This window comes from Clupea harengus, chromosome 14, assembly GCF_900700415.2.
Source record: "Clupea harengus chromosome 14, Ch_v2.0.2, whole genome shotgun sequence".
NCBI lineage: Eukaryota > Metazoa > Chordata > Actinopteri > Clupeiformes > Clupeidae > Clupea > Clupea harengus.
Genome location: NC_045165.1, coordinates 21,448,999 through 21,462,918, shown reverse-complemented (window position 1 = coordinate 21,462,918; position 13,920 = coordinate 21,448,999). Strand labels below are relative to the sequence as shown.

General features: G+C 42.4%; 3 protein-coding genes across 3 annotated transcripts; 2 read left to right on the top strand and 1 right to left on the bottom strand.

Annotated features, from left to right (window-relative positions):
- The first annotated feature begins 1,654 nt into the window (after nt 1-1,654).
- arg2 (arginase 2) lies at nt 1,655-6,367 on the top strand. The gene is made up of 8 exons (XM_012823625.3): nt 1,655-1,893; nt 1,999-2,071; nt 3,906-4,080; nt 4,183-4,342; nt 4,597-4,691; nt 4,816-4,920; nt 5,092-5,228; nt 5,334-6,367. Exons 1-8 carry the CDS (start codon nt 1,783-1,785, stop codon nt 5,522-5,524), a joined length of 1,047 nt encoding a protein of 348 aa, XP_012679079.1. The 5' UTR covers nt 1,655-1,782; the 3' UTR covers nt 5,525-6,367.
- Nucleotides 6,368-6,529: 162 nt separating this feature from the next.
- On the bottom strand, nt 6,530-9,953 carry vti1b (vesicle transport through interaction with t-SNAREs 1B). The gene is made up of 6 exons (XM_012823645.3): nt 9,707-9,953; nt 8,892-8,950; nt 8,424-8,618; nt 8,006-8,179; nt 7,799-7,860; nt 6,530-7,535 (listed from the first exon to the last, which is right to left on the bottom strand). The coding sequence occupies exons 1-6, from the start codon at nt 9,816-9,818 to the stop codon at nt 7,442-7,444; spliced, it is 696 nt and encodes a 231-aa protein (XP_012679099.1). The 5' UTR covers nt 9,819-9,953; the 3' UTR covers nt 6,530-7,441.
- Nucleotides 9,954-10,204: 251 nt separating this feature from the next.
- Nucleotides 10,205-13,894, top strand: rdh12 (retinol dehydrogenase 12). Its single transcript, XM_012823634.3, has 7 exons — nt 10,205-10,681; nt 11,778-11,896; nt 12,141-12,296; nt 12,396-12,500; nt 12,712-12,921; nt 13,072-13,261; nt 13,361-13,894. The coding sequence occupies exons 1-7, from the start codon at nt 10,608-10,610 to the stop codon at nt 13,461-13,463; spliced, it is 957 nt and encodes a 318-aa protein (XP_012679088.1). The 5' UTR covers nt 10,205-10,607; the 3' UTR covers nt 13,464-13,894.
- Nucleotides 13,895-13,920: the final 26 nt, after the last annotated feature.

The window sequence follows — 13,920 nt, the reverse complement described above, 5'->3', positions numbered from 1 at the left end:
AGCCCAGATCGCGAGAGGGGAGACACAAATATCCCTTTATGCAGACCAGAGGAAGCTCCATATGGGAATATGTCAAGATTTCTTCAAATAATAACTTCCTGTCCCTCTGTGGTTAGGTACATACATTTCGGATACTTTGTTATGACCCCCAAACCCTTCTGGCTATTTGAAACCAATTTTGACTTTGTTGGATGAAAAAAGACACGTTTATTTATGGTGTGTACATAGCTGTCTGAAGGCTGCTGGCCTTGTTTGACAACAGATAATAGTCAATCTCATAACTAGGAGCCAGCATAAGATGCTCTGAAAGGCTTGCGTTGTTTGAAATTAATTAGGTAAAGATAAAAACGCTAAAAATCAATATAGCAACGCTAATTTAATGAAACTCGAGCGCTAGAATGGAGTAGCAAACCCTAATTTATGTAACTACGTTAGCTGGTAAGCAAACGTAATCTTCCTGGTATAACGGGGGGAAACGACACACATTGTCGGCATGTATATCACGATGGTGTGTCTGATAATGTATTGATCTGTAGACAAACTCTGTAATTTATATCTTTCTACTGCAACTCATTCGACCTTTATCAACGACAATTCAGGCTCAGAATCCGCGCCCCTTATACAGACCAGAACTGTCCCCCTTTGGCTCCCATAGACATGCATTACCATGAAGAAGCTGGGCCTACCCAGCGAAACAGACGGGCTCTGGCCTATCTAAAAAATCTTTGGTAGTAGCAGAGCCCGTCTACGGAGAAATGCTCTGGTATTAACCGCCGTGTCCGCGGCGCAAGGCACTCTGGGAGTTTTGATGGCACGGAAAAAAGGGAGACAAAAATGTATTTGTGTATTTTTACCACCAGGTGGCGACACATACTTATACCTAATTCTCATCCTTTAGCGTGCATTCAAACCATCGTGGAAAACTCCTTATGGATAGAGTTAAGTTTCATCAACATGTGATTATTCAGAAAGTTAACCTCCTATTTACCATCGATCTATAGGCTAAATTAGATATATGACTAATTTTACATGATGCTCTGTTATTGCAATACAAAATATATATATTAGCCCAATTCTGATCATCAGTTCAAGCTTTTTTGTGTATTTTTTTTATCAATAGTTATGTATTTTTTTTCCGATTTACAGAATAGCATGGGGCCGAAATGTGTTGAAGTGAAATACACCCAAATGGAAATTGACTAGGTTTTGTTTTGTGACCAGCTGGACGTGTAGCTGGGGAAAACATCAGAGGCATTGCTGTTGGAAAATTCCCACTGTAAGCAATCGGAGACCTCTGCAAGCGGCTCTCCTAATGAGCACACCCTCCGAACAAACCCTCGCAAACGGGTTTTTCATTGGTTGTGAAGTGAAGGTGTGCCACAAAACCTGACGCAACCCCCTCACCATGAATGGGCACACAGCATATAATTAAATAATGTATGCCAAACAACTTTAACTGATTTTATTTTAGGTAGGTCAAGGTCACGTGAAACAATTGGAAAGTGCTTCTAGGTTATTGCCTCTTTTTGGAAACACTAGGTCTGCCAACGATTCTTGAAAATACATGTCAGAATTGTTCTGTTCTCACAGGGGCTTCCTTGTCACGCCCTTGCCTCATGAATATTAATAACATTTGGTCCAAAAGACAAAACGCGCCCTCGTCAATTTCAGAATCAGCATCCATCTGAAAGGGATAGTATCGCTTTTGTTTGCCCGGCCAAACCGTCGACTATCGTTGCAAGACAACTTGCAGGCTTCTCAAAGCTTCCTAACTCCATCGCAATGGCTTTAAGAGGACCGCTTTCTCGTCTTCTTAGAACACAACTTCATGCTTGTCAAAAGAGTCGGGCACATTCAGTCGCTATTTTGGGAGCTCCGTTTTCAAAAGGACAGGTAAAGAAATGTTACAAATCCTTCGAATGTGTAAAAAACCTGTAATGGTTTTAAATCAATTTTATGTTATTTCATGTGTCATCATGTCGCACTCTCACGTTTCAGAAAAGGAGAGGAGTCGAGCACGGACCAAAAGCCATTCGGGATGCTGGTCTAGTTGAGAGACTGTCAAATCTAGGTAAGTACAGTAGGCTGATAAAGCCTTCATTTAACATGTAAATGTATCGAAAAGTCTTAAACCTTGTAACAATTATCTGTAGGACATCCTTTCGGAAGTAGCCTAGGCTATAGCCGGCTCTTACATCATAGCATTGCAAAGCAGTAAAACGCTTTGAACAAATATGGGCATTGTTCGATCTTCGTTTTGTGGTGATTACAACGGATTTACAGTTTACTGGGATTATGTTTACACCGGTGATTGTTTAAAATTGGGGGAAATTAGGCGAATGTTGCGACCACATGGACTGAGAGATGGGTTCGGTCATGCGTCATACACAACCTCCCGCCCACTGACGCAAACGGATTTGTCCCATGGCTTGAGGCATCGTCATTTAAGTTACCACCCACAAAATGTTCCCTTGTGAAAACCAGACGATTATAAAATGGATGGGTGGGCTAATGTTATATAATTCCACAACAAACCGATTGCTCACCCTGATGGAAAAACGTGTTCTGGCACCTCTAAAACTACTTATTAAGGGTTTGGGTTAAGCTTAAGAGTTAATCAAAGCGATATAACATTAAAGTAAGTTGTGTCTTATTGACTGGCATACATAATATTATGTTCGTACAATTGTTGTACAAGTATTGTGAATAAGCATGGGAAGTTCCACACCCAGTTTCAGCTTATGTATGGTGTGTCCTCGGAATGTGCAAGTCATTGTAGGTATAAATAGTGTATCTTATCCAGCAGTAGTCAGCTGGGAAACAGATAAACATTGCGTCGCCCATCTAGTATTAATAGTTGCGCAAGAACTGTAGCGTAATTTGATAGTGGAGCTATAAAGAGGGTACTTTTTTCCGTGGTCGGATGTGGACGACTGACATACTTCTGGCTCATCGGCAGGCACAGAACATGCTTTCTGAGCTTTAGAAACTATTATAAAAACGACTACAATTTGGAACAGTATAATGGACGCTGGTTTCTCATGAGTTTGAAGATCAAATTGAGCACAATACCTTTCCTAAAAGTGACAGAACAGACAAAACAGAACTAGAAAACAATGCTTAGTCATCTCTGCCATGGCAACAATGCTTAGGAAAATGTCCCACCACAAGTCGAACATGTCAGTCCAACAAGTCAGTGATGCTCATATGATGATCAGACTTTGTAGATGTGGTTTCAGTTTCAGTTTTAAAACTGAATTATACCTGACTGTTTGAAGATCTTAATATTAATCTGATACATGGCACAAATCTCAAGCCAGAAGATCAGTGTCTTCTTGCAATGCAGTCTACTCATTTCGTTATGGTAGACAGAAATCTTCCATTCTATTTTTGTCATGATGACTATGGATGGTAAAAAGATGCCTCATCAGTTTTCTTAAGCACTGGCCGAGTAATACAACACCTCTCTGAATGGCTGCTATACTAATCGTCTTCAGATGGTGCGCCCTCTTAGCCTCAATAACTTGTTTACTGCATGCTTGCCCACCACTCCCCCTTAATGTGTTGATGCATAGCAGCCTATGCAGGTCAACCCATGTTTCCACCAAATGCCTGTCTGTTTACATGGAGCACGGGATGGTCAGACCAAAATGGAAACCTGATCATGGGAAAATGGGACGCATGGAAAATGTTTACAGACCACCCAGCCCCCCCCCCCCAAACCTTGGGGACTATATTAAGTTACACCCTCACTTCCCAACACTAGTCCTGTCAATCACAGGATTTAGCTAGGGTTTGCTACAGGTGGAAGGACTGCAGTGATGAAGTTCAGAGCGGTTAATTGATGATAACAACACAGTTATACACCAACTACTGAAACTCACTGTCATGCATGTCATTTTCAGATTACCCAGTCCATGACTTCGGAGACTTAAAGTTCCAGCATTTGGAGAAGGACGAGCCGTTCAGGCACGTGCCGTTTCCGCGCACTGTGGGCCAGGCCAATAAGCTTCTGGCAAGCGCAGTGAGCCGTGCCATCGATGCAGGACACACCAGCGTTATGCTCGGAGGAGACCACAGGTAACACAAGAACACATTTTCACCTCACGAGTGAAAGGAAGAACATCCTTCAGAAACTGAAGGTAGAAATAAATTAACTTAACAGCTCCTCTTTCCCCACAGCCTTGCCATTGGTTCTGTACAAGGTCATGCCCAGCAGTGTCCCGATCTGTGTCTGATCTGGGTGGATGCCCATGCGGACATCAACACTCCAATAACCTCCCCCTCTGGAAACCTCCACGGCCAGTCAGTGGCCTTCATGCTCAAAGAACTCCAAGACAAGGTAATAGGAGCACTTCTCTTTAAGCCCTTAGGTGCTTCTGTGTTCCCATGTTTCTTACGTAACCTTCTGTAACAGGACGCCTCCTGTTTCAGTCAAGCATAACCCCTAAGGGGTTATCTGATTGAGTTCTTAGAATTTGTCCTTTCTTGAAACCTGTTGTCTTAGAAATGTCATGCGTGTGCTGTCAATGAATGATACCAGCTTACATAATATGCTGTCTATCCTGACATTAACAATTGCATTTGTCCTCACAGATGCCAGATATCCCAGGATTTTCTTGGATGAAGCCTTTCCTCTCCTCCAGGGATTTGGTCTACATTGGCCTGAGAGACGTGGACCCTGGCGAACAGTAAGCATGGCATCCATATCGGCTGAGAAAGGCCATCTAATCTAATTGGGGCGATTTCTGTCATTTGTGTTTGGGCAAAGTGTGCACATTCAGCACATCCTTACTACTTTATTTTTTTCCTCAGCATTATCCTGAAGAACCTGGGAATCCAGTATTTTTCCATGAGAGACATTGATAGAATGGGCATTCAGAGAGTTATGGAAGTTACTTTTGATCATCTTTTGGCCAGGTAAGAGAAAAGTAGAGCATAAAGTAAATTCATTACCTGAACATAAAAAATACAAATTAATTCACAGATACTCTGCTCTCATGCAGCCATGTTAAAAGCAGCAGGAGAAATACAGAGTGCTATTGCTTACCTTTGCCTTGTAAATTCAGGATGTTGCTTGTTCTTGCACAGGAAACAAAGGCCGATACACCTGAGCTTTGATATCGATGCTTTCGACCCCTCCCTGGCCCCAGCCACTGGAACCCCAGTCAATGGAGGACTCACTTACAGAGAAGGCATTTACATCACAGAGGAAATTCACAACACAGGTAAACACTAAAGATACACTCTCAATCATTTATCAAATGGACAGAAAGTCGAGACACGACCTGAAGGTGGTATATGTTGATAATGAACGCCTCTGTCTGATGCAGGGCTACTGTCTGCCATGGACCTCGTGGAAGTGAACCCTACCCTGGGTGCAAGCAGGGAGGCGGTGGAGATTACAGCCAGTCTAGCAGTGGACGTGATCGTCTCATCACTGGGACAGACGCGCGAGGGTGCCCCCGTGACCTACCAGGACGAGTCCGCGTCAAAGGAAGACACGGAGCAGCTGCGGCTTTAGAGCGGCAGGCACAAGTCATGAACTGTTATATCTCACAATTCTGCATTCCAAACGTTCTTTAAAAGTCTGTACTTTGAGACCAGATCACAAATGTGGCTGGAACAATTTTTGCTGTGGTTGGATTGTCTGCTCACGTAGGGTGTTGATTCAGAAGTGGTGCATCATCCCGAATGCATACAATGACCGCAACAAATGACTGCCTGATTACAGGTACTTACATTTAAGGTCCAGTGAGCAAGTGACTGTGTGTGTTTATGTCAGTATGCTGAGTATCCAGGCTGTCAGGACTGCTGTTTGTAGCTCGGGTTACAGGTGAAATCAGTCGAATGTGGACAAAATAATACAGTTTACCTGTAGGAAGTGAAACTTCCTGGAAAATACAAAAAAGACACAAGCAAAAAAAACAAAACAAAAACAGCTTTAAATTTCACCAGTTAAGACAGGCCATGGACAACCTTGGCTGCCAGTCCACATTGGCTGTGCCAGTGACACCTACGCAATAATGAGAAATGTTTGCACTTTAGGACCAGGTGCGTTTTTTAATATAGTTATTTTATATAGTTGTACAGTGTGTCTCTTGAGTGACTTTTTGCCAAGTACAGTTTTAATTTATATAGCCTAGAGCACATATTTTTATTCCGTTTGTTTTAATGTACCAATCCTGGAAAAGAGCTTAATTTTCCTGGGACATATCCTTGTCTTGGAAATTACATGAAAAGTATGGCAAGTAACTGTCCTCTTACCAGAAATAGAGATACCATGTCTGTTTACAGATTTAGGGTTGAACTGCTTTTACTTATCTTTCTGAATAATTCAGAACTCAATAAAATACTGATAAGTGAACTACAGACTGATTCATTTCTTGATAAGAATTGTTCTTGGCATTCTCTGTCAAATATAAGACCTCCTCTGATAAGATGTCTCACAACTGCCGCAGGCACGCTGTGGTTTCAACACATTGAATCAGTCTCCTACTACTGAGATAAACAAAGATGGTAAGCAGCGCACAGGTCAGTGTGTCTGCACACACCCACGAGAATTTATTTCATAGTAGCAGGTGCCTTGTACACAGAAATCTGAGTGCCAGAATACCTTACTTATATTAGAAGTCTCTTCTTGCCAGACCTGCGTTTGTTTTCACCAATAAAAAACACCATGAGAAACCTCCATGTGTACCACACCTGACATTCAATGACCTATTTAATACTAAGAATAAGACTAAACAGTACAATTCTTCCTCTTAAAAATCATCGTTGAATTATGTTACAAACCTAGATCAATACATTATATTGTAAGTTACATTAACATTTATTAGTGCATGATTCATTTCAGTCTCTGTTAGTTAGTATATACATTTGCCCCGTATATCATCGACATCCTCCACACCCACACAAAAACACGGGAGCCAGGAGAGGGATCCTCTTCTTTAAAAATGCAGAGCCGGTAGCACTGACACAGGAAGTGAACCCACATTCATGGCTTAGAGGTATCCTCTTGGCCTCTCTCGACTCGAGTCCACAGGCTCCTCAGGCATCTCTGACTTCATCCTGCTGTGCTGCCCCATGGCTCAGTTCTCCAGGGTGGCCCGGAGTGCAGCAGACCGCCAGCAAAGAAAAAGGGCCCCAGTCTATAATCACTGAGGGGATTAGGTCCATGTGGCCCAGAATCAGAGTATTTTGATTGAATGTAATTACACACCATCCAAGCACGGAGTCTTTTCCTCCTACTGCTGCTGCTGCTTTACATCAGCAGCTCCCTGAAGCAAGAGCTCATAGGGAGTAACATAGAGTCTCTTTAGCGTCCTGGAATCAGTATACACTCAAGGTAAAGAGGGATAGAAGGAAGGAGGGGAAATGACAGCGATAGTGTGTGGTGCCTCTAGTCTCTTGGCTGTACTCTTCTTGAGAACCAAGTGACCTATTTACGGAAGAACTTCAGGTACACAACAGCCCCCAGAATGGCCAGCTCCATTACGATGACGACCGACAGAAGCAGTTTGTTGGTTACAAGCCTGTAAAAAACAAGACAGAGACAAATGGAGGCCACTGTTTTTCTATGGAAGTCCATGCGACCTACATTGGCTAAAAGAAAGGGGTGTGGTAGTCCTCTCAGCTGTTATGTAATATTATATACACACAATCTACTTTAACCCCTGGAAGCGAAAACACATTAATCAGGAAGGACTGATAACGCCTATCAACACTCCTAACACATCAACACCACCTGCCCAGACTGGCAGACTGGAATGTGGAGGATTGCCAAAAATGTGCTCACCGTCTGGACATTGAGCGGAGGATTTTTCGACTTCTGCTCAAGTTCTCTCCAGTATGAACCATCTGTAAAAACGAAAATGAAACAAAATGAGCTATTGTGGTTGTGTCTCTTTCAATCCTAATTCCAGTCACATTTCCTTATTACAGTCATTCCCATTGTCACATAACATTGTCAGTCTCTTTCTTTCCCTTTCTCTCTTCGTCTCACCCGGTCACGTGTGCGGTCCAATTGCTCTCTCTGCTCACCCAGCTCCTCAATGATTTCATTACCAATCTGGTCTGTTTCTGCAGCAAGTCGCTGGCTGCGCTCAATGCTGGCTGTGGCGTTGTTAAGAGATGATGTGCCCTGGATGAGCATGGCCCGCTGTGATTGCAGGTGAGTCTACAGAGGAGAGAGGGAGGGAGGGAAAATAAAATGAAATCCGTATAACAAATTGTAACACATCATACACAATCCTTGCATATTAATTGGTTGTTAACAACCAACCACTATACATATTACTACATAAGCAGTATCTGACAAGATCAACATGTTCCAGCAACTTATTAAAAACAATGCAGCCAAAAGTCTGGCCAAACCACATTCTCCTCTGTTATATGAATGGTATACAGATTTAATTACTTACACTATGGTCATTCTGAGTGGCATAGATGCCCTGCCTGCTCTCTCCAGGGCGGACTGCCAGGCCAGAACCCTGATCTGAGCTCCGGACATCTCGCTGCAGCTTGCCCAGGTCCCTCCTATACATCCGGACCTTGGTGCTCATTGGGTTTCGGAAGGAGGATGGAGCTCCGATGAGTTCCCGGTCCATACTTTGCAGCTGGGAATTTTAAAGCATCAGGAATATGAATTAACATCATCCAGTGGTTTGAGGCTGCACAGAAACATGGTGTGCCGGAAGGGACAGGTCTGTCTTGACAGAAGCGGAGCGCCCCCTGCTGTCTAAAGCTGGATGCTTGACTTAAGGCTGGCTTGAACTGAAGGGGTAATCAGGCACTGTACAATAACTCCACATACTAGCTGCATAACAAACTCTGTAATGTGAATTTGTAAGAGCTGTTGCAGATAATTATTTAAGGATTAATGTACTCACAACTTCTTCTGCTTCCCCAATCCTCTCATCGAAGACTCGCACCAACCGCTTTCTCTCTTCTATAAAAAGAAGTACATTTTGAGTCCATTACACACCAGCTTGTTGGGTTAGCAGCACATTTGAACTCAGATTTGAGGTTTGTACCACAGATGTTTTGGGATCTGATGGAGGGCCAATATTATTTAATCATTTTATTGGAATATTTAGTAGTTTCCTATCCAATCGTTGTGCTTTCAATAGGCAATAAGAGATTGCAAGAAGGCACATTTTCCATAAGAAAACCTCAACTAAATCTTGACTTCTTGAACCCTAGGTAACCTTCATCCAGTCCTAGACGGAGTTCACTTCAGGGGATCCTTCAGAACATACTTAACCTCTCCAAATTACACGAAAGACTGGAAGAGTAAACTAGTTAACTACAGAGTAAACTTAAAACAAGACATTCCAAAACCGGTTTACTACAAAATATGATTACACGTTGTAGATATAATCATGCTTTCCTTGCACATATTAGCCAAGCTAACCAACAATACTAATTACTAAGGGGGGATAACAAGTTGTCATGTTCAGCAATTGCTACCCCCATCACAAAGGTTAGCCATCAATGCGCCAATGACCAACGATATGCTGGGATTCAATTCAGCTTGTAACTAGTATTTGTGAGGGCCAGTGATAACAAAAAAGATCGCTTCCAAAATGTGCCTTCAGCGAATCTCAATACTTGCCTTGTACAACCAAATATCGCAAAATTATCTTACCAAGCTTTTTTCTATGAAACTAGCTAATGTAATTTAGATAACGTTAACTTTATTTACCTCCGTGACATCGCAAGATCTGCTGAGGTATCAGCTGGAGTTCTTCATACAGAGATGTGTAAATCTCATGTAACTTTTCAAACTCCTCTGATGACATTATTCCAGTGTCCATGGAAAACAACAACAAGTATACGATTTAGCATAAAACAAGCAGAAATACAAACACAAGCCCTTCTACTAACATAAAATCATCGGGGCGTTCTCTTCCGCGTGAACCTCGTGATTTTAGGCGACTTACTCATTGCCTGTCGTGCCCTTAACTTTTCATATTTCAATAAATACCATACTTGGAATTAATAGCCATGCTTTCAACCTCAGTGAAAATCCTCAATTTACCGTACTAATTATGACTGTACAGAACACAACGAATAGACCTGCCTGAATTACCATGATGATCAATTCAGGCATTGTATCAGTGACCGATGCAGAGGTGCATTGTGGTCAATGGTGTAGCCCACTATCCAGACTCTTGACAGGCTTGTCTCAATTGATTTTTTGCTCTACTGCAAAATTATTACTAGATAATCCTTTATATCCTCTTACCTCTCGTCACATCAAGGTGTTTTGATATTTATTCAGACAATGAAATGTTTTGCCACGGTTTATTCTTGACTGCCCGTTTGTGAGCTGGAAGTAATAGCTTAATATTATCAATGGAATGGGCCCTTGTAATTACGCATAAACGTTAAAACATTAACAAGAAATCCTGTAGGAAAACCAATGTGTAGTTCTGCCAAAGCCTACAGACTACTCGGGAAACTACAATCCCAAGATCCCATTCTGGACATAGCATCTCTGAAGCGAGAGAAGGTGCAGCGGTACACATTTCAGATCAGCAGAAGCTCATTCAACAATCTAGCTGCGGTGCAGCTCTACCACAGCCGTCAAGATATTTTTCATCATGGTGCTCGTATTCATTTGCATAAGCTTTGGGGTAATTGGACTGCTTATGATGTTGCTGTTCCCGCATATTAGGTAAGCAGTGAGTGAAATGGATTGGCTTGTTGGTGACTACATGTTTTATTTCTTGTTCTAAGTGCAGAGCTGCAGTAATGATAGTCGTTTGCACTGTAATGTAGGCAACATTATACAGACTGCCGTCTGCTGAAATGTTTCGTGTAGAGAGAGGCCAGGAAATGATGTTTGCTAGTATTCTTTAGCCGATTTTGATGAGAATGTAGTCAGACATCTAAATAAACTGACTAGTTTGGACGTAGGCTAGCCACAGCTAGTAGAACAACGGTGAAATCAATACTGATATTGATGATCTTATGTATAATAGCGCATTTAAATGCACACAGGAGATTTGACCGGGATAGTAACCGCCTCTGCCCTGCATAGTCCGCTCCAGAAGATCAACCAATGAGGTCTGATCATGGGCGGAGTTACAATGTAACCATAATGTAACCGCTCATCATTGGTTACATAGGTTTCAGGTTATCTCCTTCTGTGAACCGTGCGACTTGACGCCACAGAAAGTTCTGATAAGTTTAAAAGTTGTGATTGGATTTTCAGTGGTAACATGTTTAGCTCACATGATCTTAAACTTATGTTTTATAATCGATTAGTCTTCTCATAGTGTCAACATTTGGAATCAGATGAATTATTTTCTGCTGTCGGCTAATAATTTGTTGTTAAATACTTAATGCCCTACTGTTCATTCAAGTATCAACCTGTCACGTGCTGAAAAGAATCCTTTGACCTAATTAAAAAATATTTTTTACCATTCAGCCATAGGCCACTATAGTCAAAAAAACATTTTTGAGCTGTAAATTAAATTATATGCTGTTGTTAGCATTGACGAAATTCGCATTTTTATTTTTAAAATTCGCATTTTATGGGATGAAAATGGTAACACACCATCTACTCTGTACATCCTCCTAGACCTTGCAAGGCTGATGCTGATGTAGAGTCAACCTTTTGGTACATCTCTATGTCATGATATGCATGGACTCTTCGTCTACTAAACTATCAGCCCCTTGTCTTAGCGTTTGTAAAAAATTATGCAATGGGTTGAATTCGTCTCAGAGCTGGGGGTGAATTTACACTTTAAATGGCTATTCTGCTACAGGAAATATGCGGCTGGCGGAGTGTGTCGTTCCCAGGCCCGCCTCGATGGAAAGACTGTACTAATTACTGGTGCAAATACAGGAATTGGGAAGGAGACGGCAGTAGATCTGGCAAGCCGTGGTAAGTCCTCATAGCCCTCAAGTTTTTACAGTTGTGCTGACTCAATGAATTGTGTTTGAAATTGTAAGTTTACATGCAATAAGGTACTAAACATAAATTTAAGGGTTTGTCCCTCAGCTCAAAATGCGTGTTTTGAACTCTTCAGAATAGTAGCTCTTGGGTTCTAATCAGGAACCATATCATCATCACATCTTCGAGTTATATTGGGCTGCTTTACTTTATCTGTCCCTTGTTATGCTGGCAGGAGCCCGGGTGATCCTGGCGTGCCGGGATGTGGAGAAAGGCGAGATAGCAGCAGCAGAGATCCGCACTAGAGTTGGTGGTGCCAAGGTGGAGGTTCGGGAGCTTGACCTGGCAGACACGAGTTCCATACGAGCATTTGCTCAGAAGTTCCTCAAGGGTAATGCCAGGTTCTCACAACTACCACTGTGAACCCCAAATCAGTTCTATTCAGGACAGAGAAATTAACTGTATTGTCTCTTTGTTTTGCATTGTTCAGAGGTCAACCATTTGCACGTCCTGATTAACAATGCTGGAGTGATGATGTGCCCTTACATGAAAACTGCAGATGGCTTTGAGATGCAGCTTGGAGTCAACCACCTTGGTGAGTCAGTACACAGAAAGGGACTATATTTGTAAACTGCAGTGGAGAGCTGCTCAGCTCTGGTCTTGGTCCCAGCAACTGGAGTGGAGCTCTTTAGATGTGTGTTGAGTTATGACTACTTATTCAGATGTAAACTGAAACTTAACATTAACACTATTTTCCTCAACCATAACTTAAAGCTCATCCCAATCCTTTCACCGCTCTGTATTAGGCCATTTCCTACTGACATACCTCCTGATTGGTCTTCTGAAGAGGAGTGCACCATCACGCATTGTGGTTGTCTCATCACTGGCTCACTATTTTGGCTGGATTCGTCTTCACGACCTAATGAGCCAGGGCAGCTACAACAGTGGACTGGCATACTGTCAAAGCAAGCTGGCAAACATACTGTTCACCCGAGAGCTCGGACCCAGGCTACAAGGTACTGGCGGGCCTGAAGTAACTGGACATACACCGTAAAAATTCAATGAAACGAACACCAAAGTTCATTAGGTGTTGATCATATCATTAGGAACAAGTATTTAGTGTTTGCTACCTGATGATCCTTCAATGTTTAAATTGCTGATTTCAGGTTCCAAAGTGACCGTGAACTCGGTGCACCCAGGATCGGTGCGCTCAGAGTTGGTCCGCCACTCGACTGTAATGTCCCTGCTGTTCACATTCTTTGGCATGTTCCTGAAGACACCGCAAGAAGGAGCGCAGACTTCCATCTACTGCGCTGTGGCTGAGGAGCTGGATTCCATCTCCGGCAAGCACTTCAGGTACACCCATAAACCCCTCATCATTCAGCCTGTGTTCATTACTGGACATTAACTTTGCCACAGCAGGCTTTACTTACTGTGCCCTCTACTCTTCCACAGTGACTGTACCCCAGCCTTTGTAGCCCCTCAGGGTAGGAGCGAAGATACAAAGCGAAAACTTTGGGATATCAGCTGTGATCTGCTGGGAATCGAGTGGGACTGATCTCTCTTTCTGCCATCCTCCCCCCTCTCCCGACCCTCTATTTTGAATTTCCTTCCCTCAAATGTGCCAAAATCTGCCAATTTGATCCATTCCATCTATGTGTGTTCAGTCTCCCACAAAAAAAGTGGCAGGGCTGAACAGCTGTGAAGGGTTCAATGTTATGAACCAAGGTTTGGGGTTAATAATGTAAATCGCTCTTTGTTCATGGATTTATGGACTATTTTAAGATGAGTTTTTCCTCCTTCACTTTTTGCCCGGTTAACTTGAATGTTGCTTTTTTGTCATTCATCTCAGCATTCACCACATGTAAAGCTGCCTAGGATTTTACTGATGTCTTTTATACAGATATGTGAACATGACTTTTACTACCTTTACATTGTTCAGAGTTGAATATTTAAATATATATTTACAAAACCACTGTTCAATAGTGACAGCCACTCGAGTGAAATGGTTTGTT

Bases quoted from the DNA above. Each gene is read 5' to 3' on its own strand.
- arg2 (XM_012823625.3), top strand. From the start codon at position 1,783: ATGGCTTTAAGAGGACCGCTTTCTCGTCTTCTTAGAACACAACTTCAT. The intron at 4,343-4,596 runs GTAATAGGAGCA...TTGTCCTCACAG, and splicing joins TCAAAGAACTCCAAGACAAG to ATGCCAGATATCCCAGGATT. The intron at 5,229-5,333 runs GTAAACACTAAA...TGTCTGATGCAG, and splicing joins AGAGGAAATTCACAACACAG to GGCTACTGTCTGCCATGGAC.
- vti1b (XM_012823645.3), bottom strand. From the start codon at position 9,818: ATGGACACTGGAATAATGTCATCAGAGGAGTTTGAAAAGTTACATGAG. The intron at 8,951-9,706 runs GTAAATAAAGTT...TTCTTTTTATAG, and splicing joins GATCTTGCGATGTCACGGAG to AAGAGAGAAAGCGGTTGGTG. The intron at 7,861-8,005 runs GTGAGACGAAGA...TCGTTTTTACAG, and splicing joins TGGACCGCACACGTGACCGG to ATGGTTCATACTGGAGAGAA.
- rdh12 (XM_012823634.3), top strand. From the start codon at position 10,608: ATGGTGCTCGTATTCATTTGCATAAGCTTTGGGGTAATTGGACTGCTT. The intron at 12,297-12,395 runs GTAATGCCAGGT...TGCATTGTTCAG, and splicing joins TGCTCAGAAGTTCCTCAAGG to AGGTCAACCATTTGCACGTC. The intron at 13,262-13,360 runs GTACACCCATAA...ACTCTTCCACAG, and splicing joins ATCTCCGGCAAGCACTTCAG to TGACTGTACCCCAGCCTTTG.